The sequence below is a fragment of the Microchirus variegatus genome (genome assembly GCF_963457635.1).
Source record: "Microchirus variegatus genome assembly, chromosome: 5".
Lineage (NCBI taxonomy): Eukaryota > Metazoa > Chordata > Actinopteri > Pleuronectiformes > Soleidae > Microchirus > Microchirus variegatus.
This window is the reverse complement of record NC_139806.1, coordinates 33943926-33971394: the sequence shown is the minus strand read 5'-3', so window position 1 is coordinate 33971394 and position 27469 is coordinate 33943926. Positions and strand designations below refer to the sequence as shown.

Below are 27469 nucleotides of genomic sequence, written 5' to 3'. Positions count from 1 at the left end.
CAGGTGGCAAAGATAACAACAACAAAAATATATAAAACAATGCGTTCAATTTCTGTATCAGTAATGAGTGATGAGTAATAATGAGTAATGTGCTGTCCATACGTCACATGTCACATGTGCACACGTGACAGATCGGTCATGTGACCACTTGTTATCATCCACAACAGTTCCGTTCAACATGGCGGCGTCGACGTCTGTCTTCCACAGAGTGAGAACTGGATCGAAAATAGGCGCCCAGTATGACCAAGAAGGCAACCTTATTCAGGTAAACAACAGCTTTTCGTACTGCGAATAATGTGGCTGGTTTGCTAAGCTAACTGTGGAAAGCTACTGCGGGGGTTAGCGCTCCTGAAACTCATCATTCAACTGTTGAACGCGAACAGCTAGCTTAGAGAGCCTGCTTAGCAACGCGAACCAAGGGAGAACCCGGACCGTTTCTCAATACCCAAGTATTGGGAAGTACGTATGGAGTACATACTCTCCAAGTACGGGAGTACACAAGTACGATTATTGCAATTTTAACAGCAGCGTACTTCCTTGTTCTACTGTTTGAATGGCGGGTGACGCCGAGTGCTTAAGCCTCATTACCGCCATCTACCGAGTTTTGACAAATGAACACGTAAAATACTTTTAATAAATGCATATATATTTATTGTTATTGTTATTTTCACATTTTAAAAGTTATCTTGAATAACTTTGTATGTATATGTATAATATACAATATACAATGTAATTGATTGATTAATTAAAAAGACACTTAAGATACACTTAATATAATATACATATAATAACATACTTATGTAATGGCCATGCATTACTAAGACATGGGAACAAATAACTTATGTCCTGGTCATGCGTTAATAACTTGTGGGAACTGGTCTTCCATTTATTCTGGACTTGTGAACTAGGGCTGTAGCGATACACTAATCTCACGATACGATACGATGCGATACACGATATTCAGCTCACGATACGATATATATCACGATATTCAGCCAACAATACGATTCGATACAATTCGATATAATTCGATACTCTTACATCATTTTCTGAAAGATTTAAAGGGGACAAAGTGATTTTGGTGACATCTTCAAATGCTGGACAAAATGAATTAAAGATGTGTTTAATGTGATGAGAAAAATTTGTTCCCTTTATTGAAACAGTGCAAACTGTAGCTTACAAGCTTGAAAAGTAAACAAAGTTCAGTATTGCAATTAACAATGGAGAGTTAAAGGTCACATAGAGTGGTCCTGTTGCACATAATATGAATTGGCCAGGAAGTGACATTCGGCACACCCGCTCTCGGAAGCGCAGCTCCCCCTTCTGGAACGGTGGATGCACTGCTCCTCATTATCAAAACATTGTTTTAACAGTGTTTAAAAATAGCTTCGTCACGACTCCCCGTCGCAGTCCCTTTTATGACTTTGACCCGGAGTCAGACCCAGAGTCAGAAGACACTGTTGCTCGTGAAACACCTCCACAACGGACGTTATTCTTCTTCTGCGGTTCAATGTACGCAACCGGATGTGCCCGGACTAGTGCCCGGAGCAGGACGATCGGCTGTTCCGGAGAACCGCGGTCTACGTAACTATAACGGGATTTTCAGAGATCTCGTTGAGCCCCGAGATTACAATAAAACACAGCGTTCTCAGCAATGGCTGAACTGTTTGTTTCGAAACTTCAGGGCTTCATAAACAAGGTAATGACGCAGATACACACCAAAAAAACAGTGTTAATAGGAACTTCCGGTCTAGTTCCGCTTTAAAAAGTGCATCAAGTGGCCTGTTCTGAACAGTTACTTTTTTAGCTCCACACTGAGCACATGAAACAGCCAGTCTAGCCACCAGGTAAGTAAACGTAGTACCATGGCTTTTCCCAAACAGTAAATAAGAACAACTTTTAAACATTTAACGTAAAATTAGTGCTGGGCCATGAACAGCGTTAACGCATGACTCGTTTCCATGACGACTGACCGGAAAAATACACGCGTTACGCCATGTTTACGTGACTCCTGATCGTTAAAACGAGTCTCTAATATAACTAGAGGTGAAACGATTAATCGATTAATCGATTATTAATCGATTACTAAATTAATCGGCAACTATTTTGAATATCGATAATCGGTTTGAAGCTTTTTTCATGATTAAAACAAGATTTCTGATTGTTTTAGCTTCTTAAATGTGAATGTTTTCTTCGTTTCTTTGCTCCACATAACAAAGAAAAATAAGACGTGTGTATGTGCCTGCATTTGAGTGTGAGATGGATTAAACGTGTGCATGTTTGAGTGAATGTTGACATTGCTGATGATGATAATGATGATAATGATTGTCTGGCTTCTCAGGTGGAAACCAGAGAAGATGAAGAGCAGATCATCAAGTTGGCAGAGATCCTTGAGCTCCTGCTGGCAGCTGGTTACTTCAGAGCCAGAATCAAAGGACTCTCACCTTTTGATAAGGTACAAAGAACCTCATTCATTTTATTACGGTCATAGTTGTATCACAATGACAGTCATAGCCAGGGGGCAACTGGTATAGATTTTTAGACTAGTAATGGCTGATTACTGCATTTATAGTTAAGTTTGAATTTTACAAACCCTAACACGAAACTGTTAACATGCTTTTTGTGTTTATCAGTACTTAACACTTCTTACATCTCTCCAAGTTTGGAAAGATACTATAATTAGCACTAAGAGACTCCATGTAACAGAGCCACTTGGTAATCACTTATTAATATTAGTCACCATCAAAATAAAATAAAACACTGATACCAATAATAAGTAAAATTATCACAAATTACACTTTTTTTTTCTCCCAGAATCAGAAGAATCAGAATCAGCTTTTTTTTTTGCACACGCTGTACATTAAACATAACATGACAAACTCAACTCAAAAGAACAAGGACAATAACTCTTTCTTATATCACTTAAGAAAGAGTGATATAAAAATGAATATGGGGAGTGTACAGAGGTCTGGTCTATTATGAATATATGAGTGTATTTACAGTGATGATTTGAATTGTCCTAGTAACAGGAATATAAATATAAAGTGACAAAGCATCCTTTCTTCAGGAGTTTGGTAGTGAACCAAGGTTTATTGTTGTTGTATGTGCAGAAGATTTTGGTTGGCGCACACATGTTCTCATAGAAGGTGGTGTAGCATAACCTCCACCCTCATTCACTTTATCTCCTCTTCCTCACGTCAGGTGGTGGGCGGTATGACCTGGTGCATTACCACGTGTAACTTTGACATTGATGTGGATCTTCTTTTCCAAGAAAACGCAACCATTGGCCAGAAAATGTAAGTGGATGTTTGCTGCCAGGCTGTTTGTTAAGGCTCAGTAATGCGTTGCGATAGTTGAATTGTCCTATTTGTGTTCAGTCATCATTTCAAAGGCACTTTGAGATGTCTATTGGAGCCCTGTTCAACCAATGATACTGTGCCTTACATTTAGCTGACTGTGCTGATTGCACCCCCTTAGAACCTGCAGGAGACCTGCTGTAATGTTCTCAGTAAAAAACATGACTGTCGGTGGGGTCAATCGGAAAAACTGATTTTAGCCACCTAACAATAGCATAACCTAATAAATAACATATTGACAGTTTGCTAATACTTAAGACAACCTTTCTGTCACTTCACTTCAATTCAAATATCAATGATCAGAGAATCTGACAGACATAAAAACAAAGCTTACACAGTACTTTATATAATAATGAAAACATGGGATGGGGGGAATGGAGACAGCACCCAATCTCCCTGAAACAAGCCAATTATATACACCTATGACTGCACCTCGTCCCTCCCCAGCAACACCATCATAAAGTTTGCGGAAGAAGCATTACAGATGTCTTAAAGGGACAATATGTAGTATTTATGGGTTTATATTACCCAAAATCCACTTTTTTATACATATGTGCTCCTGCATTGTCTAGTCGCTGTATAATAGTTTGTGTTTCATTTTCGTAGTGTTTCAAAAAGTAATGTAAAATAACATGGTCGCGGACCGCGGTTGCATAGCCACTGTTAGCAGCGAGACGCCATGTTTCTACCGGAGCCTGTAAGAACAAACGCAAGAGAACAAATCAAGCGACTCTTTACTTGTAGCGGAAGTCCCGCCTCCACTTTCTCCGCTTCGTCTGCTACGGCCGCGGTAGCTCCGCCCTCTCCCTCGCCTCACGAACCTCATCTGCTGACACGGAGAAAGACGACGAGGACGACATTTGACCAGCTGAGGATACCGTAGCGCTCAGGGAAGGGAGGGGGTGAGCAGAGGAGCAGGTCTCTGTTGTAAATTTCAGCCTCTCCTCTAGATGTCACTATAAACTACTTACTTCCCCTTTAAAACAAGAACAAGCAGATTCAGAAACAGTTTTTTTCCAGCAGCAGTGACTGTCATAAACAGTCATAAAAATAATGTGAAAACACGCTAATCAAAGGCACTGCACTTTTATTATTTTATTATTGGTTATTTATCTTCTTACCATTGCCACTATTTATTTATATCATGTGTGTTTAATTGAGTGACATATTTATGTTTATGCTTTTTACTGCAGTTGTTTTTATCTATGAATATATGGCGTAAGCACTTTACTGGAGCAGCGCTTCAATTTCGTTGTATCTAATGCAATGACAATAAGAAAGGCATTATATTCTATTCTATTCCAATTAACCAGCACAAAGACTCTGAAGCTCCTACATTAGGGTAAAAATCCTGCATATTTCCACTTTAACCAAATGGTGATAAAAAAATATTTTTATTTATTTAGCCTTTATTTAACCAGATAAAAGTCACTGACACCACACTAACACACAAAAATAAGTTAACTTAAACCACATTCTTTGACATTATTGGTTCAACATCAGATCCCCTTTGCTGTCAAGTTTGTAATGTTCAGTGTTCTCAACTGTTTAAGGCCCAGTTCAAGAATGTTCTGTCTCGTTGCAGAGCCCTGACGGAGAAAATAGTTTCTGTGCTGCCCAAGATGAAGTGTCCTCATCGCCTGGAACCCCATCAAATCCAAGGACTGGATTTTATCCACATTTTTCCAGTGATACAAGTAAAACAATATATCACACACACACAATTTAAAAGAGGGACAGTTCAGATTTTTTGAGTTGAGACTGTATAATGTCGCTTTTACATTAGTAATAGTACCTGGTTCTTTTTTTTAGTACCGCACTGCTGAAGGAGCGAGCGGCTGGCGAGCATCAAGTTATTTTGGTATATAATATAATATATATATTATATATTATATATTATATATTATATATTATATATTATATATTATATATATTATAATATAATACATATTTTGGTTTTTGGTGCAGAGGGCCAGCAGATTGCACAGCTCAGGCACTGCTGACTGTGACACTACCTAAAAAACATGAAATATCACTTATTTAGCATCAAAGGAATCATGATTTTTGTCAAGAATAAGATGAGGGTTTTCCACAGTTGTTGCTGTCTGCCATGATAGCTTGTAACTAATCAGCTGTGTCGTGTCTCCTGCAAGTGGCTAGTGAAACGTGCCATAGAAACGAGGGAAGAGATGGGTGACTTTGTGAGAATCTACTCTATATCTCAGTTCCAGAAGACCCACACGTTCCCAGAGGTAAGAAAAAAGGTAGAGCACGGAGCCACAAATGTATTGAAGCCTACAAATAAGTTTTTGCACTGGCTAACCAAAATATGGCAACAGAAGATTGGAACCGTCTTTCGCCATTGTTTTCACCATTATTTCACATATGAATCATGTTATCGTAAGTATCCCAAGCATTGTGTTCACATGAAACCCTTGTTTTGCAGGATGAAACATTTCTACAGGGGAAAGACAAGGCTGTGAAGGCATTTCTGAATGTACTGGTGAGTTTGTACAACAAACTAGTGCACACCTCAAGTTATCCCATTATATGAATGCATTTTCATATCCTAGAGGAGAGATGCAGATAAATTGCGGCATCACTCAGCCAATGAAATTGATACAAAAGCCCCGGGACCAGATGGATTCCAGTGTAATTCTACAAAAAATGATGGTCTATACTGGCACCTAGGGATGCAACGGTTCAGTTTCGGTTCGGTACGGTTTCGATATCTTAATATAAAACTACATTACATTGTAAAAATAGTTAAAAGCATAGATATAATCACACCACAAACTTTATTTAAACAATAGTGCACTATCAGATCAAATGAAACAGCAAATGTGAAACCACACAGATTAAAAATAAATAAAGTTTAGTGCTATCCAACATAAATAAACAACATTTTAACCCACTCACAGAAACTACAACTACAAATACACCATGCTGCTCCAAATGAAAGAGACGGGTGATGACGCTTGCTCTGGGTGGCGCTGTAGAGCGAGTGTCTGTCCAATATCCAACTTCAGACCAACTTCTCTGCGCTCCATAACGGATGCTTGCACACCGTGGTTTGTTTGTTGACATTCATTCTCTCATTCTCATCGTAGTCTACGCTGAATCCTAAATGATCTCACACAGCGGACTTATACGAAGACGGTGCCGCTTCAAACTTCCTTTTTTCAGAGATTTTTTCTGATCGACGCTGAAGGCGGCATGAGCAGTGCTGAGTGCCCAGCTGCGCTCATGTCTCTGCTCCTGAGTGGATCTTATCACGCAGCATTGTCTATTTTAATACATTTTGACGAACTGAAACGTACCGAAATACCATTGTTTACCGTTGCGTATTGAACCGAACAGGGTTTACCAAACAGTTCGGTAAAATACAGAATACCTTTGCATCCCTACTGGCACCCATATTGTATAAAATGCTAATGGGAATCGGAAAATGGACATTCTTCCCCCAAACGCAGCAAATACTACAATCCAGTTATCGTCCAATCTCACTCATAAATGCAGATTTCGAAATCATCTGCAACTCTGACTTTAAAACGTCATCTACTCCCCTCAAATCAGGTAACATTAAATACCTGGTATAAATATTTAGGAATTATTCTCCTCATGGGAAGAGTTGCCAAAAATCCTGTCATCAGGACAACTACTAACTGCAAATGCGTTAAATACGTATTACACCTGTTCATAGCAAATCTGTTCAACACCAGTCAACCTTAGGCATGCAGTCAACCACACTGCAATAAATAACACTTTTTTTATTTATTTATTTTTTTTTCATTTAATGCGATAGTTAATTAGCTGGGATAGCTCAGTGGTATAGTCCACAGACCTTGGTGTGGAAGGCGAGGGTTCAGATTTTTGTCAAGGCAAGATCAGCTAATACCCAGTGTGGACCCCTAGGCAAGAACCAAACAAATGTGCAAGTGTTTCGCTGTGAAAGACTCACACACAATGTAAGAGTGAATTATTTGATGCAGAAAAATGTCACTTTTGTCCAATGAAAGTTACCTCGCCGATCATTTTTATTGATTTGTTTTAAACATGAAGGGGAGTGACTCATTTCTGAAGCCACACCTACTCCATCATTAAAGGTTAAAAATCAATTATATAAAATATTAGGATTACTTTGTATTATTCAACTACAGTAACCATTTTCTGACAATTGTATGTTTTTTCGGTACTGAATATAAATTAAAAAGTTGAAGGAACACTGGTGTTGTTTCCAGGAAGTGTACAAACCACAGAGAAAGTACAGGAGGCAGAAGGATTCGGGACATCTGCTGGACGAAGAGTCTAGGGTTCACTCTACACTGCTAGAATACGGCAGGTAACATTCCACACGCATTTGGCAGCAGTTTAAGTCGAAACATAAAAACGTTGTTCAAACGGGTAAGACCTCGGCATAATCTCATGGGATTACCTCATTTTGATCATGTTTTACACTGTGTTAATAAGTAAATATGAAGTTTTATCCCCAACATAATGCTGTTTTCCACACGCATAAATGACTTCTCATCTATATCATGTTCAAGTGCTCTGCATCTCCGACGTTGTATAAAAAAAACTCCTATTTGTAAAAAAAACCTAACCTAACCTAACCTGGTCCCGACCAGGTCAAGTTATGACATGAGTCAATATTATACTCTTTTCACGAAACATTATACTCATACTCAATATAAAAATCCAACCTAAATCAATTGATCTGTGGTGATTTCACTATTAGTTAGCGATCAACATTCTTGGAACCTCAGAATTTTAGTCTATTCTCAAAATTGCCGAAAGACGTGCTGGATTTGCCATATGTAAGAATGTGGCCAAAAACAGTTCCTACATTCAAATTCAAAATACCGAGGTCTTTTAGGTTTCGTTTTCTGACGTAACTGGCAACCCGTGGTTGCTCGGCAGCTGAGACTCTACTGACTGCAATGATTGGTAGACGCCGGTAGGTGGCGCCACATGCCAAAACATGATTTGCGGTCTGCAAAATATATATTTTTTAATACAAATATTTTGGCTGTACTGTTGTTGTTGTTGGTGAGTTCAGTTTGTTATATGAACATTATTCCTGAGTCTCTGTGACATATTAGGAGGATTTCATGGCCAGTTGCTTTAGATTTATTACATAATGCACCTTTAATATGGTCGTTAATGTCCATATTAACTTTACCCTCACTTTACCCCTGATTTCTAAAATTAAATTAAATAATGAAAGCCATTTTGCTGTAATATAAGCCTTGTGTGGGACATCGAAGGACAGATGTGGGCTATTCCCTCTTTTATGTCATCTAAGCAGTAGAGGCCTGGCAGAGCATCACGGCCAGGCCTCTACTGCAACCCAGCGTCTGGTGATGTCTTTGCCTTCTAGACTTCAGGCTGTAATCGACTGTAAAGGATTTGCAACCAAATATTAAACAATGAAAGTTTGATTTATGATTGTGTAGTTTGTCCCATTACTTTTGGTCCCCTAAAAAGTGTGAGGCACATATAGAAAGTGTTGTAATTCCTACACCGTTCACCTGATTTGGATGTAAATACCCTCAAATTAAACCTGAAAGTGTGCAGTTAAAGCACATCTTATTCGTTTCATTTCAAATCCATTGTCGTGGTGGAAATAGGCAAAAAGAAGAGAATTGTGTCGATGTCCTCATATTTATGGACCTGACTGAATCTCTTGGCATTTATTTATTTATTTAATCAGTCAGTTGATGTTGTAATATGGCATGGTAAAATGTTTGTTTTCAAAGGCCACAGAAATGCGTTCTCTATTGTTGCCTATTGATGTCATAAAAGTGTTTAATGTGTTTTTGCTTGTCTCCAGGCGATATGGATTCAGCAAGCAGTCAAAAGAGGGCAAGGTAGGTTTTTACAAATTTCTCTAAAATGTGTTTATTACACGCCAGAGGCAGTTCACCTTGGAGACCTGCTGCGGATATGGGTACGGCCTGACGCGAGATTTACACGCCGCTGTTTTCTCCTCCCCTATCAGACTAACACTCTCATCAACACTAGATCCCAGAATACAAGTTTAGGACTCTTTTTTTTTTAACCATCTTCTAATGGTCTAAAACACGTTATACAGCGGTTGCTATCTTGACCTGTTTTATTGGACTTTAAACCACTCCAAGTGCATGCACAATGTGTAGAAAAATGTCTCACAAAAACGAACAAAAAAATGAGCATGTATTTACGACGGAGTATTAGGGCCACATTGAGAAAAAGAAATGGATTTGGATGAAAGGAAATGTCTGCAATGGGACCTGGAACGAGTGATTAAATTTTGGCCGTGATCCGTCAACGTTATCACTGGTTACAACGCTTCGCTGTCTGACCATAACGTTATCACTGCAATGATTGGTAGACGGCGGTAGGTGGCGCCACATGCCAAAACATGATTTCGAAACATAAACATGATTTGCAGTCTGCAAAATATTTTTTTTAATGCAAATATTTTGGCTGTACTGTTGTTTGTGAGTTCAGTATTTTATATGAATATTATTCCTGAGTCTCTGTGACACATTAGGAGGATTTTATAGCCAGTTGCTTTAGATTTCGTTACTGAAAAAACAAATGACGTTACAGTAGTGCTGTTTATTACGCCCATCACTGTTTAAAAATGGCAAATATTGTCTCGTTCTTAGAGGTAGGGATGTTCCCCTACCTCTGCTTGGTTGTACTTGTTTGCTGCTTGTAAGATTAGAATGATTCTGTACCTAACTTCCACATCATAACTTCTCTCCTCTAGGTGGATGAGGGCAAGGCTTTGCTGGCCAATGGCTCTCAGTTAGTGCCTCCCGGGATGTCAGAAGTGTCAGAGGAAGAAGACTTGCAAGCAGCAGAGGAGGCGAGTGCATTGTCTATGCACTGTTTCGGCTGAAATTCATTTATTATAAATGCATTAAAATAGCAGAAAAATACACAAATCAATTTACAGCTAATTGTGTCTTAAAGCTAGCCATGCAAAACATAAACATGCTAAAGTAAAGAAAATAGGCTTAAGATGTATACAGTGAATATATATGTATATATATGTATGTATATATATGTATATATATATATATATATATATGTGTATGTATATATATGTATATATATATATATATGTGTATGTATATATATGTATATATATATATATATGTGTATGTATATATATATATATATGTGTATGTATATATATGTATATATATATATGTGTATATGTATATATATATATATATGTGTATGTATATATATGTATATATATATATGTGTATATGTATATATATATATATATGTGTATATATATATATATATATATGTGTATATATATATATATATATATATGTGTGTATATATATGTGTATACACATATATGTGTGTATATATATGTGTATACACATATATATATATATGTGTATATATATATATATGTGTATACACATATATATATATATATATATATATATACACATATATATATATATATATATATATATGTGTGTGTATATATATGTATATATATGTATATGTATATATATATATATATATATATATATACATATACTACTACTTGTGTTAAACAGGGTTAGACTTTCAGTTGTGATGATTATGATGCCAGAAAATGTTTAGCTTTATCTCCTCTTGTGTCCACTTTTACTGTAGTACAATCAAAACCGAATTTTATTAAAATCTAATCTTGCTTCTTCTTCTTTTTTTCCTTAGATGCGAATCAAAACTCTTATGACCAGCATGGCTGCTATGGCAAAGGAAGAGGTAGATCAAAACTTGTTTACTTTAATATTCTTGGATTATTTGGAAATAAATCCTCATATTTACAGATAACTTCCTTCATCATCTTTGCTGCCACATTATTGTTTGAAAGGAAAACTAATTTACCTGGTATAAGATATGATATTAATTGTGATTGATGTTGTCAAAGTTAGATTCTTTCTTTCCTTTCTCACTTGAGACCCTTAGTCACAGATATCAGGAACTGTTGCTTTTAGACATAATAATCCAAGGATATTCCAAATATCTCCAAAGATTTTTAAGCTTAATGCAAATGAGAATGACAACTCCTAAATGCAACATTTCTGAGTGAGTACTACCTCCTGGTGAACTTCTCAAAGTTAAAAAGGAAGTGAAAAATGTTCTACACTCAACAAAAACATGAACGCGCAAAGAAAAACTTGTAGTTATTGTTATGTGTCAAAACTATCCAAAAATAACAGTACAACTTTATTAATAAAGTGGCCTCAATTTGCGAGCATTAGGATCAATTTCTGCTGGGCTGCTGTGAGGTCGAGACCCTGGTGTGGTCGACGTGCTGGAGATTCACCTCCCGCAGGCGGTTCCTGACTGTCTGCGATGAAATCCGCCTGTTGTGTGCGGAACCGATCACGGGGGTGCTGGGGCTGCATGTACTGGTCCTGAGCGGGCGTGGCAACACGTGGCCGGCGGGCATGTGCACGGTTCGCTGTCGTTCCAGTCTCTCTGAAACGAGTCCACAGGCGGCTGACGGTGGAATGATGCACATTCAGTTGTGTTGCCACAGCTGTCACGCTTAACCCAGCACTCAGCACGCCAATGGCACGCTCCCTCATGATTTGTGACATCTGTGGAATATTGACAAGTGACAAAAGTCCACATTTTGGTGTGCCCTTTTATTGACCAGACCATAAGGAGTGTCTGTGTACTGGTCACGCATATTGACCACCACTCTGCCATGCTCCGTGCCTCTCGTGAGTTGAAATACTCAATCTGAGATTGTAGTCAATAGGAGTGGCCAAGTGACACTGGACTACTGGGTTTGAGCAAAACAAAATCATTCCATAAACAAAGGCATCAAGAATCTGAGCAAATGTCATGACATTCTATTTTTGTTCACCATTTCAAGTTGTGTGTGTTTATAGTTTTGTTGAGTATATATATATATATACTGTATATCTGTTGCTCTGTCTTTGTGCAGGGGAAGCTCACAGTGACTGCAGTGGGCCAGATAGTGGGATTACAGTCTGAGGAGATTAAACAGATCGCCTCGGAGTACGCTGAGAAGGTGAGCATCAGACTATGAATGTCACTTATTCTGTTTACCACTGTCCATGGACAATTATAATCAGAAAGAGCTGTGTTACTAAAAGAAGAACCATTGTCTTGTTAAAAGACACAGCTCAGTTGGCAAGTTACTCTTATTAACTGATCATTAGACTTTAAAGGAGTAGTTAAATTACTATTACTCAGCAACAAATGTAATATTAACACTTTTTGCTTTACATTTATCACTCAGCTGTCATCTCTCACTGGGAACCCATAGGTATTTTCTGTTATTCTGTTAAAATCAATCTAAAATAAAAAAAACGAGAGATGCACCGAAAATTCGGCGACCGAAACATATTTTCCAAAAAAGACATTTTTACATGGAAACAAAATGACCGAAACAGGATGTTTTGATGACGTATGCAAAAACTGCGGCCAGCACGCGCCTGTCTATTCACGCTTAGAGTCTGTCCAAGATCACTTTGGAACACCAATAAAACGGCTGTCTCTAATTCTGTGATTATATACATTATACGCTTGCTTGAAAAAAGCTTTATTTAATAAAAAAAAACAAAAGAGATTTGGCCAAATGCTTTATGTGCATGCTCAACATCTTCTTTACCTTCTTTGGTGTAGCAGCGTTAAAGCACAATGTACAGGCCTTAAAATTGAGTAAGACAAGTGAACCAACTGTACCCCAAAGTGCATTCCAGATGATTCAATACGCAAAGTTAAATGTTATCGTGAGTTGAAGAAAGATATCCTGCATCCTGATTTCTTACTTCACTTCAAATCAAGTTAACGGCGTGAATAAATAAACCATTTAGCATTTGTTTTTTGTAATGCCACATTATCGTATAACCTTTGTGTTCTGAATAATATATTTCCCTCCAGCAGTCAGAGATGGCATCAGAGGAGCGTTCTGAGTGCTATGGCCCACTGCAGCAACACCGCAGGGCAGTCACCTCTCTCACCAAGCAAATCCAGCAGATGAGTAAACAACTGGAAGAGGTCAGCACTTTACTGTGATCGACTGTGTTGTCCACTAAGTATGTTGTGCCTTTCTTCCGTTTTTTTTCGGCCTGAAGATGAGCCTCGCGTGAATCATGCAGATCCGCAGACTTTTTTTTTTTTTTTTTCAGGTAAACTGCCCAGCGGTTTTAGTGCCTCTGCCACAAGTCTTCGTTTCACTCGCAGCATAGTCAGTTATTTTAGCTGACGTGCAGGCATGGACTGGCAATCGGGCGTACCGATGGGCAGACGCATGTTTTTGGGCCGGTCAGGGGGCTGTCATAATGTGTGTGTGTGTGCGATAACTGTTCGCACACACACACTGTTAACAATAACTGTTCCACACACTCTCTCCCCCCCCCTCTCCCTAGCAGCTGCCTCACGTGCATATTAATTAGCCATGTGTATTCTCTGTGGCCGTCGGCTGATTGGCCGAAAAAACAACAAAAGCTCTGGAATGTGAGATCGCCACACCCAAACTAGGAATGATCCACAGCGATCAAACAACCTTTAAGGGACAATGTGTGGTATTTATGGGTTTATATAACCCAAAATCCACTTTTTAATACATATGATGTGCTCCTGCATTGTCTAGTCGCTGTATAATAGTTGTTGTTTCATTTTCGTAGTGTTTCAAAAAGTCATGTAAAATAACATGGTCGCGGGCCGCGGTTGCATAGCCACTGTTAGCAGAGAGACGCCACGTTTCTACCGGAGCCTGTAAGGACAAACGCGAGAGAACAAATCAAGCGTCTCTTTACTTGTAGCAGGAAGTCCCGCCTCCACTCTCTCCGCTTCGTCTGCTACGGCCGCGGTAGCTCCGCCCTCTCCCTCGCCTCACGAACCTCATCTGCTGACACGGAGAAAGACGACGAGGACGACATTTGATACCGTAGCGCTCAGGGAAGGGAGGGGGTGAGCAGAGGAGCAGGTCTTTGTTGTAAGTGTCAGCCTCTCCTCTAGATGGCACTATAAACTACTTATTTCCCCTTTAATTCAAATACAAGGTTCATGGTTTTAAGACCCACGATACTGTGATTTGAAGCATGTAGTGGCTTCTTCAAAACTTCAAGTTGAACAATTTTGAATGAAACGGAAATCCCTAATTTTGAAAAAACCTTTAACAATTTTATCCTGTTTTGGGACAACTTCTTCCCCCTTGGTCCGTGGCGGGTCACAATTTTTTTTTTATTTAATTTTGATATTTTTTCAATGAATACATTGTCACTGGTTTTCAGTTTGAACTTACTGTCACTCTTTTGGCGTGGAGAGGAGGGGCTTGAGGGGAGGGACAACGAGGCCCGCGATGTGCATATAATTTGCATACCAGCGAGAGAGCGCCTGCCATGCCATGGGGCTATACATTATACAATAATTTATAAAAATGCTCACAATTCCTCAATGGTCAATACACTGTTTTTGTTCGATCCCTCAAATTAAAGCTGCGATTCCACACTTAAATCACACCTTGCATGTTTAATTTAAAATGTGTTGTGGTGGTGTACAGAGGTGAAATGACAAAATGTTTGTCTTTGTCCAAATACGTATGTACCTAACTGTATTTTCTGGCAGCTACAAGCCAGGCATGCAGAGGTGAAGATAGGCTGGGATGAAGCCAAAAGGAAACTGACGGAGGTAAGACCAGGCTAAAATGTTGTCGTCCTTGCATGTCATCATTTTCTCACCAATGTGACAAAAGTCCACCGAGGACATTTTCATCAGATCATTGATTGCATTGTAAATCAGACATGATTATATTGTAAAATCTTTGGAAGAAGTGTTCAGTAAACACAATTAAAGTCATGGCCAGAATACAACAAAAAATAAATGGCCTTAAATACAGAAATGTAAGACTTAACAATTACTTGTAAGAGATTATTATTATTATTTTTCCACATGTCCTGGAACATTTAAATAGAAAACATTTATTTTCATTGCACATTCAAGATGTACAACAAAATTTGATGCAATCCTGCCAGTGCAACATTGGCTATATAAACTTAATATGCCCTTAATAATAAAAACTACCTATTAATGAATGAACTATGTATAATATTAGAAAAGAACAAGTTGTAAAAGGACAACACTATACTCTATTTAACTTTTTTTTTATCTTTTCTCAGTGTTAATATCTATTATATTGTACTTTTCTTGTTAATGCATGGTTAAATTTCCACACTTCGGGACAAATAAAGGACTCTTATCTTCTAATCTTATCTATCTTAACTTTAGCATTACAGTTAAGGCTCTGGGCTGTAGGCAATATTGTTTTAGTGAAGTTGGTGTGACCAGGACTTTGTGTGTCTTTTCCAGGCAACAGCGCAAACGAAGAAGCTGGAAAAAGATTTTAAGTCTTTAGAAGAGATTGAGGATCAGGCTGACAGTGGGTGAGTGGTGGAGAGTCTTCATCTTTTATTTCTTTCGCAGTAGTGTAGCTAGTATAGCTTTTATATAACAACTTTTAATCAGACAAAACGCAAAAGCTGTTCGTAAGAGCAACTCACCAGTTCTTCAAAAGACTAACAATCAGATTTGTTAGTCTAGAGATGCACCGAAATGAAAATTTTTTGGCCGAAACCGAAAAACCAAAAATCAGGACAATTTGCCAGAATCCGAAACACTGAAAAGATTATTGTCCAAATTCTGTACCGTTGTTGGTGTTTTTTTTATATATATAATTTAGTTATGGTTGGGACTGTACTTACCTCACTAAAGTCAAGGCATTGCAATTATATAGATGAATATTCAGGCTTTCAATAATAAACCGATTATCAATCAATCAATCTTTATTAGTATAGCCCACAGTTTGCAAAACATAGTTTGTCTCACGGGACTTCTTAGGGTTGGTAACATCCTCTGTCCTTAGACCTAGATTATAGGCGACATAAACCGGAAGCTCCAATTAACGCTGCTTTTGGGTGTGTATCTATATTACCTCGTTTATGATGCCCTAAAGTTTCATACCAAACAGTTCAGCCACTGCTGAGAACGCAGTGTTTTATTGTTTTCCTGAGCTCTCTGAAATGGATCTGAAATGTGCTTGCAAGTGACGTCACCAGCAGGTCTCACCACTCCTCTGAACAGCAGCTTCTCCTCCTGCGCCAGAGCTGCTTACATTAAAATCTTGTTCTAGATTTTAATGTAAGAATATAAGAGATGCACAGTATAAATAATTGGAAATTAACTTCTGCTGTTTCAAAGACCAGCAACCACCACTGGCACACAGGTATGCGTTTCTCCTTCATATATGTACTGTGTGGATGGTATGCTTGGCAGCCTAGTGGAAAGGGAACTTCCTGACAGGTCAAGCACTGTGGAAGATAGCAAGTTATCAAATCCCAGTTGATTGGGTTAATTGGACACTCTAATTTGACCCCAGTCACAGGAGAGGGCACTGTATAATCCTAGTGCTGGTCCCTAGCCCTGATAAATGGGAGAGTTGTCAGGACAGACACATGGTGTAAAAAATCTCTGCCAAATAAAGTATGAAGATCACTGAAAAAACAGACGATAGACTGCGGCGATCCCTAGAAAAAAACGGGATATGATGTCATGCATGAATGTGCTGATGGCTAAAAAGCCCACAGTTAAAGGTGACATAGAGTGGTCCTGTTGCACATAAATGTTAGTTATGGAGGTCTACTTACATATATTAACTTGTTTTTATGGTCAAAAACCTCCTAGTTGCTGTAAAGGAGCCGATAGAAATCCTCTTTTCTGACGCTGTTTTTCTGCTGCGAGATTTCAGAGTGAACTTTCAAGACAGAGTCTTGTGATTGGCCAGTACTATCCAGCACATCTGTTCTCAGAAGTGCAGCGCCCCCCTCTGGAACGGTGGATGCACTGCTCCTCATTATCAAAACATTGTTTTAACAGTGTTTAAAAATAGCTTCTTCACGACTCCCCGCCGCAGTCCCTTTTATGACTTTAAACCGGAGTCAGACCCAGAGTCAGAAGACACTGTTGCTCGTGAAACACCTCCACAACGGACGTTATTCTTCTTCTGCGGTTCAATGTACGCAACCGGATGTGCCCGGACTAGTGCCCGGAGCAGGACGATCGGTTGTTCAGGAGAACCGCTGCTTACGTAACTATGACGGGATTTTCAGTGATCTCGTTGAGCCCCGAGATTACAATAAACACAACGTTCTCAGCAGTGGCTGAACTGTTTGTTTAGAACCGTCAGGGCTTCATAAACAAGGTAATGACGCAGATACACACCAAAAAAACAGCGTTAATAGGAACTTCCGGTCTAGTTCCGCTTTAACTGATTAACTAAAAGGCTAATGATTTTTTATTTTGTTTAACAGCTTGTTGGAGAAGCTGAGGGCTCTGGTATCAATGAATGAGAGTTTGAATCAGCAGGAGCAGGAGTTCCGCACACACTGTAGAGTAAGGATAACAACATACACTCTCTCTCTCTCTCTTAAACTGTGGTTCTGTTTATCTCTAATTTTGTTAATCCCCAAAAAATTGCTTCAGAACCTGAAAATGTGATTCTTCATCGTTAACCGTGACATCATCAATGGGCTCGTCATATTCTGGGTTGTGAAGATGAGTGGGAAGTAGAATTATTGTGTTTACTCGCCAGAACGGAGCCAGAAACAGAAACATGTCCGTCTGAAAGCACTATCTGTGTCTTGCGTACAAGAAAAATGTGAGCTCACTGGTGTTGATTTTCTCTTGTGACATCCAGGAAGAGATGGTCCGCCTGCAGCAAAATATCAAGGAGCTGAAAATGGTATCAGGGCAGGATACAGAGGAAGAGAAGGTATCTCACGCATCTTATATATAATCATTTGTCTTAAATGTTTTAACCCTGTAAGACACAAATATATATAAAAAAAAATATATATATATATATATATATGTTTTTTTTTTTTTTTTCAAATTCAGACCATATATATATTATATATATGGTCCGAATTTGTTCCAAACGCGGCTCTAACCCAGGAACCAGGGTCTTCTTGCTGCAAAGGCAAGAGTGCTAACCACTACACCAACTGTGGGCCTGGAATTTTAGGTCAGTCTGGTCAAATTAACTACATTTTTTTTTAGAGATAACACTTTTAAATCAGTCAAATTTGACCAGAACACAACAAAAGGTAGAATATATACTGTATCCATGTATAAAGAAAATACCCTATATTATATTTCGGACAGTGGTGAAGGGTATACGACCCATTTGTGCCCACTGCAACAAGCACTGCTATTTTGACTACCACAAAGACCCAGTGTTGCTCCAAAGCTCTAAATGAAATTTGATATATCTATTCCACAATAACTATATATCTACATGCTCTAGACCAGGGGTTCTTTTGAAGTTTTGACACCTGAGGGCCAATTTAGGAACCCAACATTGGACTGAGGGCCAAAAAAAAGGGGAAAAAAACCCAGAAAGAAATCCCATTTGAAATAATTTGAATGACCAGATTGCAGTTCTACAGTTTAGCGTTAAGTAATATAAGCGTTAATATAGTAAAGCTCTATAATTTAATGGGTAATTACCCAGTATTTTGGCCATTGTTCTTACCTTCTAATTACAGGTTAATACCAAGTAACACATTTCTGTTACCATATATTTACTGGGTAAATAGCTAGTAATTGGGGGCTGTAGCTACCTGCTTATTACCAGCTTATAACCCAATAATACACTAAAATTCACCATATAGAAACCAGGTAAATACCCAGTATTTTTGTTTACACTTATTGGTCTGTATCCAGTAATGTCCAATAAACATTTAACAAGCTAAGTAGCTCCTGGATTAAAACTATCAACTGTAATTCATTGCGGGGCCGCCAGAAATGTTTCTGCGGGCCGCCATTGGCCCCCGGGCCTCACTTTGAGAACCAATGCTGTAGACATTGTAATAACAACTAAAAAATGTAAAAATACAAAACAAAAAAAACATTTTACTTACTTAAATCTGATGAATCCAGTCCAATGAAACAAAGAGATGTTGTTCAGAGGAAGCCTTGTGAGGTTGTCTGCGTTCATGGCCATAAAGCGGGACTTATAAATAAACAAACCATCCACCAGCATTGTGAGACTGAACAATAGCACCCAATGACTATGTAAATGTGGTAAAAAATGGGCTGGCTAAATGTAACGTCATTTTACAACAAGCGGTCTTACAGGGTTAAACATATCTTAAACTTGGGGTTGTCAGTAGTCTTTACTATTTAAGAAAAGTATAGCTAAATAAAAACCCAGCAGTGACATAATGTTTTCTCCTGATTCTCTTTTTCCCAGGAGAGGAACCAGCTGATAGACAAACAGTATAACACAGACAGAGAGAAACTACAGAAGATCCGTCTGCTCATGGTAACTGCTTCATTTAACATAACAAATATTAGCTGGAACTGGAGTGATGTCTGTGAGGCACTAGGTCAGTGTTGCAGATTACAGCACTGATAAGTGCCTCAAAAATTAAAGCACACAAAATAAGCACTTGAACAGCTTTGCTTGTTTTTACTTTTTTTTTTCCAGCTCATTATTCACTGTGAGATACAATCAGCGTTTACTCCTGGGTCAAATTATTCTGCCATTGACACTGGTTTCTGGTTCTGATTTGGATTTCTTCTGCTATTTTTTTGGGGTGGTCGACAGTAGATGCTAGAAGTGTGCACCATTGTCAGCATGATGTCATGATACTCTCTTCTTTTTGCCGAGTTTGAATGACAGACTAAAGTGAAAGATATAAAAGCGTTAATGGTCATGCTCCCCATGTTGCTTGAGTTTTCGAATGCAACTTATTGGCGGAAATTAGAGCTGCAACTAACCATTATTTTCGTAATCGATTAATCTGTCGATTATTTTCTCGATTAATCGATGAATCATTTGGTCCATAAAATGTCCGAAAATGTAAAAAAAACGTTGATCAGTGTTTGTCAAAGCTGGAAATGACGATGTTCTTGAACGTCTTGTTTTGTCCACAAACCAAAATGATTCAGTTTTAATGATTGCTTTGTTTTGTGGAGCAAAGAAACTAGAAAATATTCACATTTAAGAAGCTAAAACAATCAGAAATCTTGTTTTAGTCATGAAAAAAAGCTTGAAACCGATTATCGATTATCAAAATAGTTGGCGATTAATTTAGTAATTGATTAATAATCGATTCATCGATTAATTGTTTCAGATCTAGAGGAAATGACTGAAAAACAAACTTGTAATGGCAATTGAAACAACATTTTTTTTTATATATATATAGATTTACCTATGTTTGTGTTCTGTGTTTACCATTGTTTTGATTGAAACACCTTGTGGGAAAAGATATGCATGGCTACCCAATCTGAGCTTGTCAGGAACTGACAAAAATCCCAAAAAAATATCAACAGACTTGGTGCCGGTTCAGTTGCGTCAATTGACGTAATTTCAAATTGTTTTAGTAAAACATAGAGTAAAGTTGGGTCAATTTAAATACAATTTTATACAGGGATGCACCGATTGATCGGCCAGTGACCCGAATCGGACAATTTACTCAAGTTTAGCAGTTTAAATTCAAATATAAATGATTCAAATTCAGTTTCTGGTGGCACATATTTCAGCCCATAATGGTTATTCAACACTGCACTTTTAAGATGTGTGCACCTTCGTCTTGAACCTGTTCCATTTCTTTTAACAGACATTACGTGACTTCAAACTACATGAATAACCAGAAATTGGTGCATTCCTAATTAGTATTTTTAAACGGATTAAACCAATCCGTTTAAAAATGCAGATTGACCCAGTGATTCTTTTTAGAATTGACAGCACATTGAATGCTATCGAAGCCATCCATGATGGATGGGTTAGGGTTGTGTTCCATCAGGTAGATTATAGAGCACAGTCACCTATATGAATTCTGTCTTGTTTCAGGAAATTAGGTCATATTTTATGTTATGCTCTTGGGCATTTTCTCCAGATATTCTGGAAACACAGATAAAGTGGAAATAGTTGTGTACCTGGGAGTCACTTTCTTCCTTCCATGAGTCTAATAGTTGTGGCCTGCTCTGGGTCTGGAAGAAAGATCTTAAGCACACACTGAAGCGCATTCACGTGCATTACTTTATTTTATATTTAATGCAGGCTTAAGTTGTGTGAAAAGCTCCAGAACTCCTGAGGTTCAGCTGTTGGAGCTAAATCACTCGAGACTTAAGCCCAATTTATACTTCTGCGTAAAGTGCTCTGCGTCGGTTACGCAGAGTCCTCTGCGTCGATGCAGAGCCTGTCGAAGAGCCTCTGCGTCGTCTCCGACTGCACGAAATATTTTTTAAGTGTCCGTCACTCCGTCAAGGGACAACGGAGACGGCAAGAGCTGCGATTGGTCCTCAGGACAGGCCGAGCGAAGCTGCTCTGTGCCGGCTCACAGTGAGCACCGAGCGTCCACAGACGCGGAGCTGATCCCCGCCGACAACGCCGCTGCCAAACTATAAATACGTCATATCTTAACACACACAGCACATGTTTAGACTCTAAATGGCCAATTTCTCGCCTCAAATTATCTTAAAACTGCGTTCCGTCACACAGAAAAGTGAGAAACGGCCACTGTTTCAACAAAAACAGTCTTTCTCTCTCTTTCTCTCTCGGACGCCATTGCTCACTGTAGCCAGAAGCAGAACAACCTTGCGCAGCGACCCCTACTGATCGGGCGGGAAATTGCAGCGCGTGTCCGTCACCACGACGCAGAAGTATAAAGGCTCGAGGCGTCTCCGCGGTGACGCAGACGGATAACGCATTACGCAGTCGGAGAAGCATAATGTGGCCTTTACCTTTTTTCAGGCTCGGAGGAACCGTGAGATTGCCATCTTGCAGAGGAAGATTGACGAGGTCCCGAGCCGGGCTGAGCTGACCCAGTACCAGAAGAGATTCATCGAACTCTATAGCCAAGGTGGGTCCGTCCTCTGTAGCTTCTCTACCCAGACTTACACCAAATAAATGTTCAGAGACACCGAATGTCCAGTCAGAAATGAGTGACACTACACGACGTGTTTAAAAAATTAGAAACAAATAACTGATTCCTCTTGTGCCGTTCAGTTTCTGCAACACACAAAGAGACCAAGCAGTTCTTCACTCTCTATAACACATTAGATGACAAGAAGGTCTATCTGGAGAAGGAGGTCAGTTGCCATATAATCATCAGTCATTAGCAACACGTGCACCTGTGTTCACCAGCAGCATTGCTCAAACATATATTTCATAAGAATGTGCTGTCATATCTGTAGGTAAATCTGCTGAATTCCATTCATGACAACTTCCAACAGTAAGTAGAACTATGCTTCTTTGTTGTATTTCTGTAATGTTGAACACTGAGGTAGAGTGCTGTGCAAATGTTTTAGCTAACTAACTTTATATTTGTTGTTTTTAGCAATGCTTTATTGACCATTGAGTATAATTGTCTTGCAATCACCTTATTGGAATACATCCAGAAAATAATGGTAAACATGTATGCAGGTTTTAAATAAAACAAATGTATTGGGACGTGCAACTGTTGCTTTTGTTTTCCCTCTTGCAAGCTGGGTTGTCAACGATCACAGAATTCAACAGATATAACAATAAACAAAGCTGGTGGTGCCCTGAGATTCTTGCACATTACAAATATGAAGTACTATAATATAGTACTTCATATACAGTAATGTGCAAGAATCTCAGGCATATATTATATGCTGTACTTCTGTCCAGGGCCATGGCCTCTTCAGCAGCCAAAGAGCAGTTCCTCAGACAGATGGAGCAAATTGTTGAGGGAATCAAACAAAGCCGCATCAAGGTAAGATTGAGTTCCCTTATTAGTCCCGCAGTGGGGAAATTTCCAATTTCTGCATTTTAACCCAATCCGTGAGTTAGTGGAACCCACACAGCACACAGTGAGGTGAAGTACATGCTAACCCAGAGCAGTGAGCTGCCTTGCTCAAGGGCACTTTAGCTGCGGACAGGTCGGGGTACGAACCGGCTACCCTCCGGTCTCAAGCTTGAAGCCCTAACCACTAGGCCACAGCGTTATATGTTGCCCCCAATAACGCTCCAAGTCTGGCTCTTGTAAAGAATGATTTCACTGTGTTTCAATTTAAGTTTTATTTTCATATTTACGTTACTTGCTGAGATCTGGAAATCTGGAGTTTAGTTTATTTGCACATCATTTAAAAGAAAAATAGAAATCACTGTAGATAAGACATTGTGCAGAGGTTAGCAACGAAAGTAGTCAGCAACGAAAGTAGTGGACTCGGTAAAAGAAAGAAAAAAAAAAAGACAAACAATTCAGAGCTTTCTGTCTGTAAACATTTCCAGATGGAGAAGAAGAAGCAGGAGAACAAGATGAGGAGAGATCAGCTAAATGATGAATACCTGGAGCTGCTTGATAAGCAGAGGCTCTACTTCAAAACAGTGAAGGACTTCAAGGAGGTGAGAAAATCAGAGCCTCTTTAGTTAAGAAACGAGCTCCAGTAGAGGTGTCATTTTACCGTTTCTCTTCTAAAATATATTATCCATGAGAAAATGTATAATGTAATATCTGTATATGTCACATTGATAAACACATAATTTAGTGATAAAATGAAATAAATGACATAACTTGTGGATTTACACCAAACCTCCTACTTTGAAACACAGTAATATGTGATATATTACACTTTTAAACTTACCCAGCACTGGAGACGATTAACATCAGCTGCAGTTAACGGTTATTTTCATAATCGTTTTATCTGTTGATTATTTTGTGTGTCTTACATAAAATGTGGAAAAATATTCATCAGTGTTTCCCAAACCTTGACATAATGATGTTCTCAAATGTCTTGTTTTATTCACAAACCCAAATGATCAGTTTTAATCATGTTTTTGTTACATGGATCCAAGAAAGCAAATAATACTCACATTTGTGAATCTGAAAAATTATCACTCGTATATTTGATATAATAGTTGATGATTAATTTAGTAATGGATTAATAATTTAACTATCATTGCAGCCCTAATCTAAAATTGTGATTATCTGGTAATATATTGATTATCACATAATTGCTGTATAATGATTGCATTGTTATCATGGAGTTGTCTAAATTCGGTTTCAAAGTCCACAAAAAACCTAATTTCAATTACACAAATAAAAAACATCATCAGTGAGTAAATATATTCAGGGGTATTTTTTATATATATAGTGATTGAACACAGTATTAAATATACCTTATTATAACACAACAGCAGACATTAATTTACATAACTGATTATCATATATTGTCTTTACAAAAACTAATGACATGAAAGAACAGTGACGACTTGAGTACAACACTGTGCTCTGAGTGAACCAAATAGAGACACACACATATTGTTGTCGTTCAGTTCTGTCCTATGGTCCCTAATCAGCTGCTGTTCACGCCAACACTGATATGAATGTGATAAACTCAATTTTCTGTCACTCACTTGCACCGGCAATCAGTTCAAAACAAAACAAGTGTTGCCTATTAAGATGGAGAAAACTCTTTTGTTAAAATAGAATCTGTGTCATTTGTGTTATTGAATCACTGTAGGACTGATACCAGTGGCTTTTTTCACAATTCATTTGTCCATTATTTTCTCAAATAATCGATTACATTAATGCATTGGTTCTCAAAGTGCGGCCCGGGGGCCAATGGCGGCCCGCAGAAACATTTCTGGCGGCCCCGCAGTGAATTACAGTTGATAGTTTTAATCCAGGAGCTACTAAGCTTGTTAAATGTTTATTGGACATTACTGGATACAGACCAATAAGTGTAAACAAAAATACTGGGTATTTACCTGGTTTCTATATGGTGAATTTTAGTGTATTATTGTGTTATAAGCTGGTAATAAGCAGGTAGCTACAGCCCCCAATTACTAGCTATTTACCCAGTAAATATATGGTAACAGAAATGTGTTACTTGGTATTAACCTGTAATTAGAAGGTAAGAACAATGGCCAAAATACTGGGAAATTACCCAGTAAATTATAAAGCGTTATTATATTAATGCTTAAATTACATTATATTAACGCTCATATTACTTAAGGCTAAACTGTAGAACTGCAATCTGGTCATTAAAATGATTACGAATGTGATTTCTTTCTGGTTTTTTTCCATTTTTTTCCTTTGGCGGCCCTCAGTCCAATGTTGGGTTCCTAAATTGGCCCTCAGGTATCAAAACTTTGAGAACCCCCTGATATAATACATCTATGGTTCCATGATAGTGTTTCCTCCCTTTCTTCTCTTCGTTACTTCTTTACTTACTCACTGTTTTAAGGCATAATGACGTGTGAAGTGCTATATAAATAAAGTTCTCCCCCCCCCCCCCCCCCCCCCTCTCTCTTTCTCTCTCTCTCCAGGAATGTCGGAAGAATGAAATGCTGCTGTCGAAACTGAGAGCGAAAGGTGCATCTTAGCCATGATGCTGCAGTGGTCATATGAGCTAAAGTGATCACAGGTTAACTGTATGCATTGAAATATGAATCTCTTCTTCTCAGCGTTTACATGCTGTGTCACCATTCTTCTTTCTGTAACATTTACACTTAGCCGTTCACATGTGGCCCAATTTAGCTGCCTGAATAAACGAGCCTTTAATTGAATTTAAACCTCTTGGCATTGATGTTCAGCTATGGTGTGATTTCAGCTTCCTTAACAAAACTGTCCCCACATCAAATTCTGACATTGATTAACTACTTTTATCAGTGTTTCCCAAACCTTCTATATGGAGACTCACAAAGACCCAAATCACAACATTTACCTGTTATATATTTTTATTTGGTAAAAGAATGATTTCCAAGACATGTTTGGTAAGTTAATTAAAACTAATGTTATAACATTAATATAAACCTAAATCTAGAAACTGAAGAAAATCCCCTGTGACCCAACTGTGTTTTGACAATCACTGTTTTACACCATGTCATCCCCAGGGGTGCCTTAACATGTCTGTTTACTTCTATTAATTGATACAAAATGTGTTAACGACATAGTCCATATCATAATATGGTCATGTGTGAAGTTTGAAACATTAGTGTAGCTTTAAAACATTATTCATTGTGTATTAATGTTGTCATAATTATCCAATCTGTGTATCTGCCTCTATCACGATTCAATGATGTGCAGTTCTTAATAAATACTCCTAAATAAAACCTGGCTCTGGTATTAACTCATGTCTGATGGGGGGTTAGTGTTATCAGACACTGTGTGCTTACTGAAGACAGGCTCCCTATCACAAAAGACTAATCAAAAGTCACATGATCAATCTGTGAAGAAAACATTTTGTGTGTTCGGCAAAGAACTTCAGATGTGCTGCCGTTCGTGAGCGAGCTGCTGCCAAAGAGACATGTTTTCTAACACGGCAACACACAACACATCCAGCAGTCATGGAAAGAAAAAGAACTGTCACACCAGGCTGTGCAAAAGTCTTTGGCTACCATTTGATATACAGTATATATTTTTTTTAGCAATGCAATAAAGACCATACAGTACAGTTAAAAAAATCGGATCACGGGCTTGCGTGTGCGATGCATGAGTTTATCAGCTCGGTTCTTTCTACAATCTCTCTGATACTGAACAGACAGTATCCGTGACTCTTAACCGTCAGAGGTCTGATTGGGAAACGTAAAACATAACCATGTACGCAAGCTGCACCCAAACAGTCCCACTGTGTTTGACTCTTGTGTTCCCATCCCTGAGTGTTTGAAGAGAGAGAAACTATGATCACTACGATCACTTAAAGGGACACTGTGTAGTATTTATGGGTTTATATAACCCAAAATCCACTTTTTTAATACATATTATGTGCTCCTGCATCGTCTAGTCGCTGTATAATAGTTTTTGTTTCATTTTCGTAGTGTTTCAAAAAGTCATGTAAAATAACACGGTCGCGGGCCGCGGTTGCATAGCCACTGTTAGCAGAGAGACGCCATGTTTCTACCGGAGCCTGTAAGGACAAACGCGAGAGAACAAATCAAGCGTCTCTTTACTTGTAGCAGGAAGTCCCGCCTCCACTCTCTCCGCTTCGTCTGCTACGGCCGCGGTAGCTCCGCCCTCTCCCTCGCCTCACGAACCTCATCTGCTGACACGGAGAAAGACGACGAGGACGACATTTGACCGGCTGAGGATACCGTAGCG

At 38.6% G+C, this 27469-nt stretch overlaps 1 protein-coding gene across 2 annotated transcripts; it reads left to right on the top strand.

The window, feature by feature from the left end:
* Positions 1-144: 144 nt before the first annotated feature.
* ccdc93 (CCC complex scaffolding subunit CCDC93) lies at positions 145-26469 on the top strand. 2 transcript variants are annotated; one of them, XM_083890486.1, is made up of 23 exons: positions 145-265; positions 2342-2455; positions 3202-3296; positions 4942-5053; positions 5510-5608; positions 5803-5859; positions 7598-7698; positions 9190-9226; positions 10114-10212; positions 11070-11120; positions 12316-12402; positions 13281-13394; positions 14967-15029; positions 15708-15781; positions 17705-17786; positions 18091-18165; positions 19648-19719; positions 22156-22264; positions 22411-22493; positions 22599-22636; positions 23056-23140; positions 23659-23772; positions 25699-26469. In XM_083890486.1, exons 1-23 carry the CDS (start codon positions 179-181, stop codon positions 25753-25755), a joined length of 1905 nt encoding a protein of 634 aa, XP_083746612.1. In that variant the 5' UTR covers positions 145-178; the 3' UTR covers positions 25756-26469. The 2 variants fall into 2 exon arrangements, with proteins under 2 accessions (XP_083746612.1, XP_083746611.1); XM_083890485.1 differs by having other exon boundaries at positions 13278-13394.
* The last annotated feature ends 1000 nt before the right edge of the window (positions 26470-27469 follow it).

What these genes read in the sequence shown, in the direction of transcription:
- ccdc93 (XM_083890485.1), top strand. Translation starts at nt 179, where the DNA reads ATGGCGGCGTCGACGTCTGTCTTCCACAGAGTGAGAACTGGATCGAAA. An exon ending in ACTTGCAAGCAGCAGAGGAG is followed by an intron (nt 10,213 to 11,069) that starts GCGAGTGCATTG and finishes TTTTTTCCTTAG; the next exon opens with ATGCGAATCAAAACTCTTAT. An exon ending in CAGTGAAGGACTTCAAGGAG is followed by an intron (nt 23,773 to 25,698) that starts GTGAGAAAATCA and finishes CTCTCTCTCCAG; the next exon opens with GAATGTCGGAAGAATGAAAT.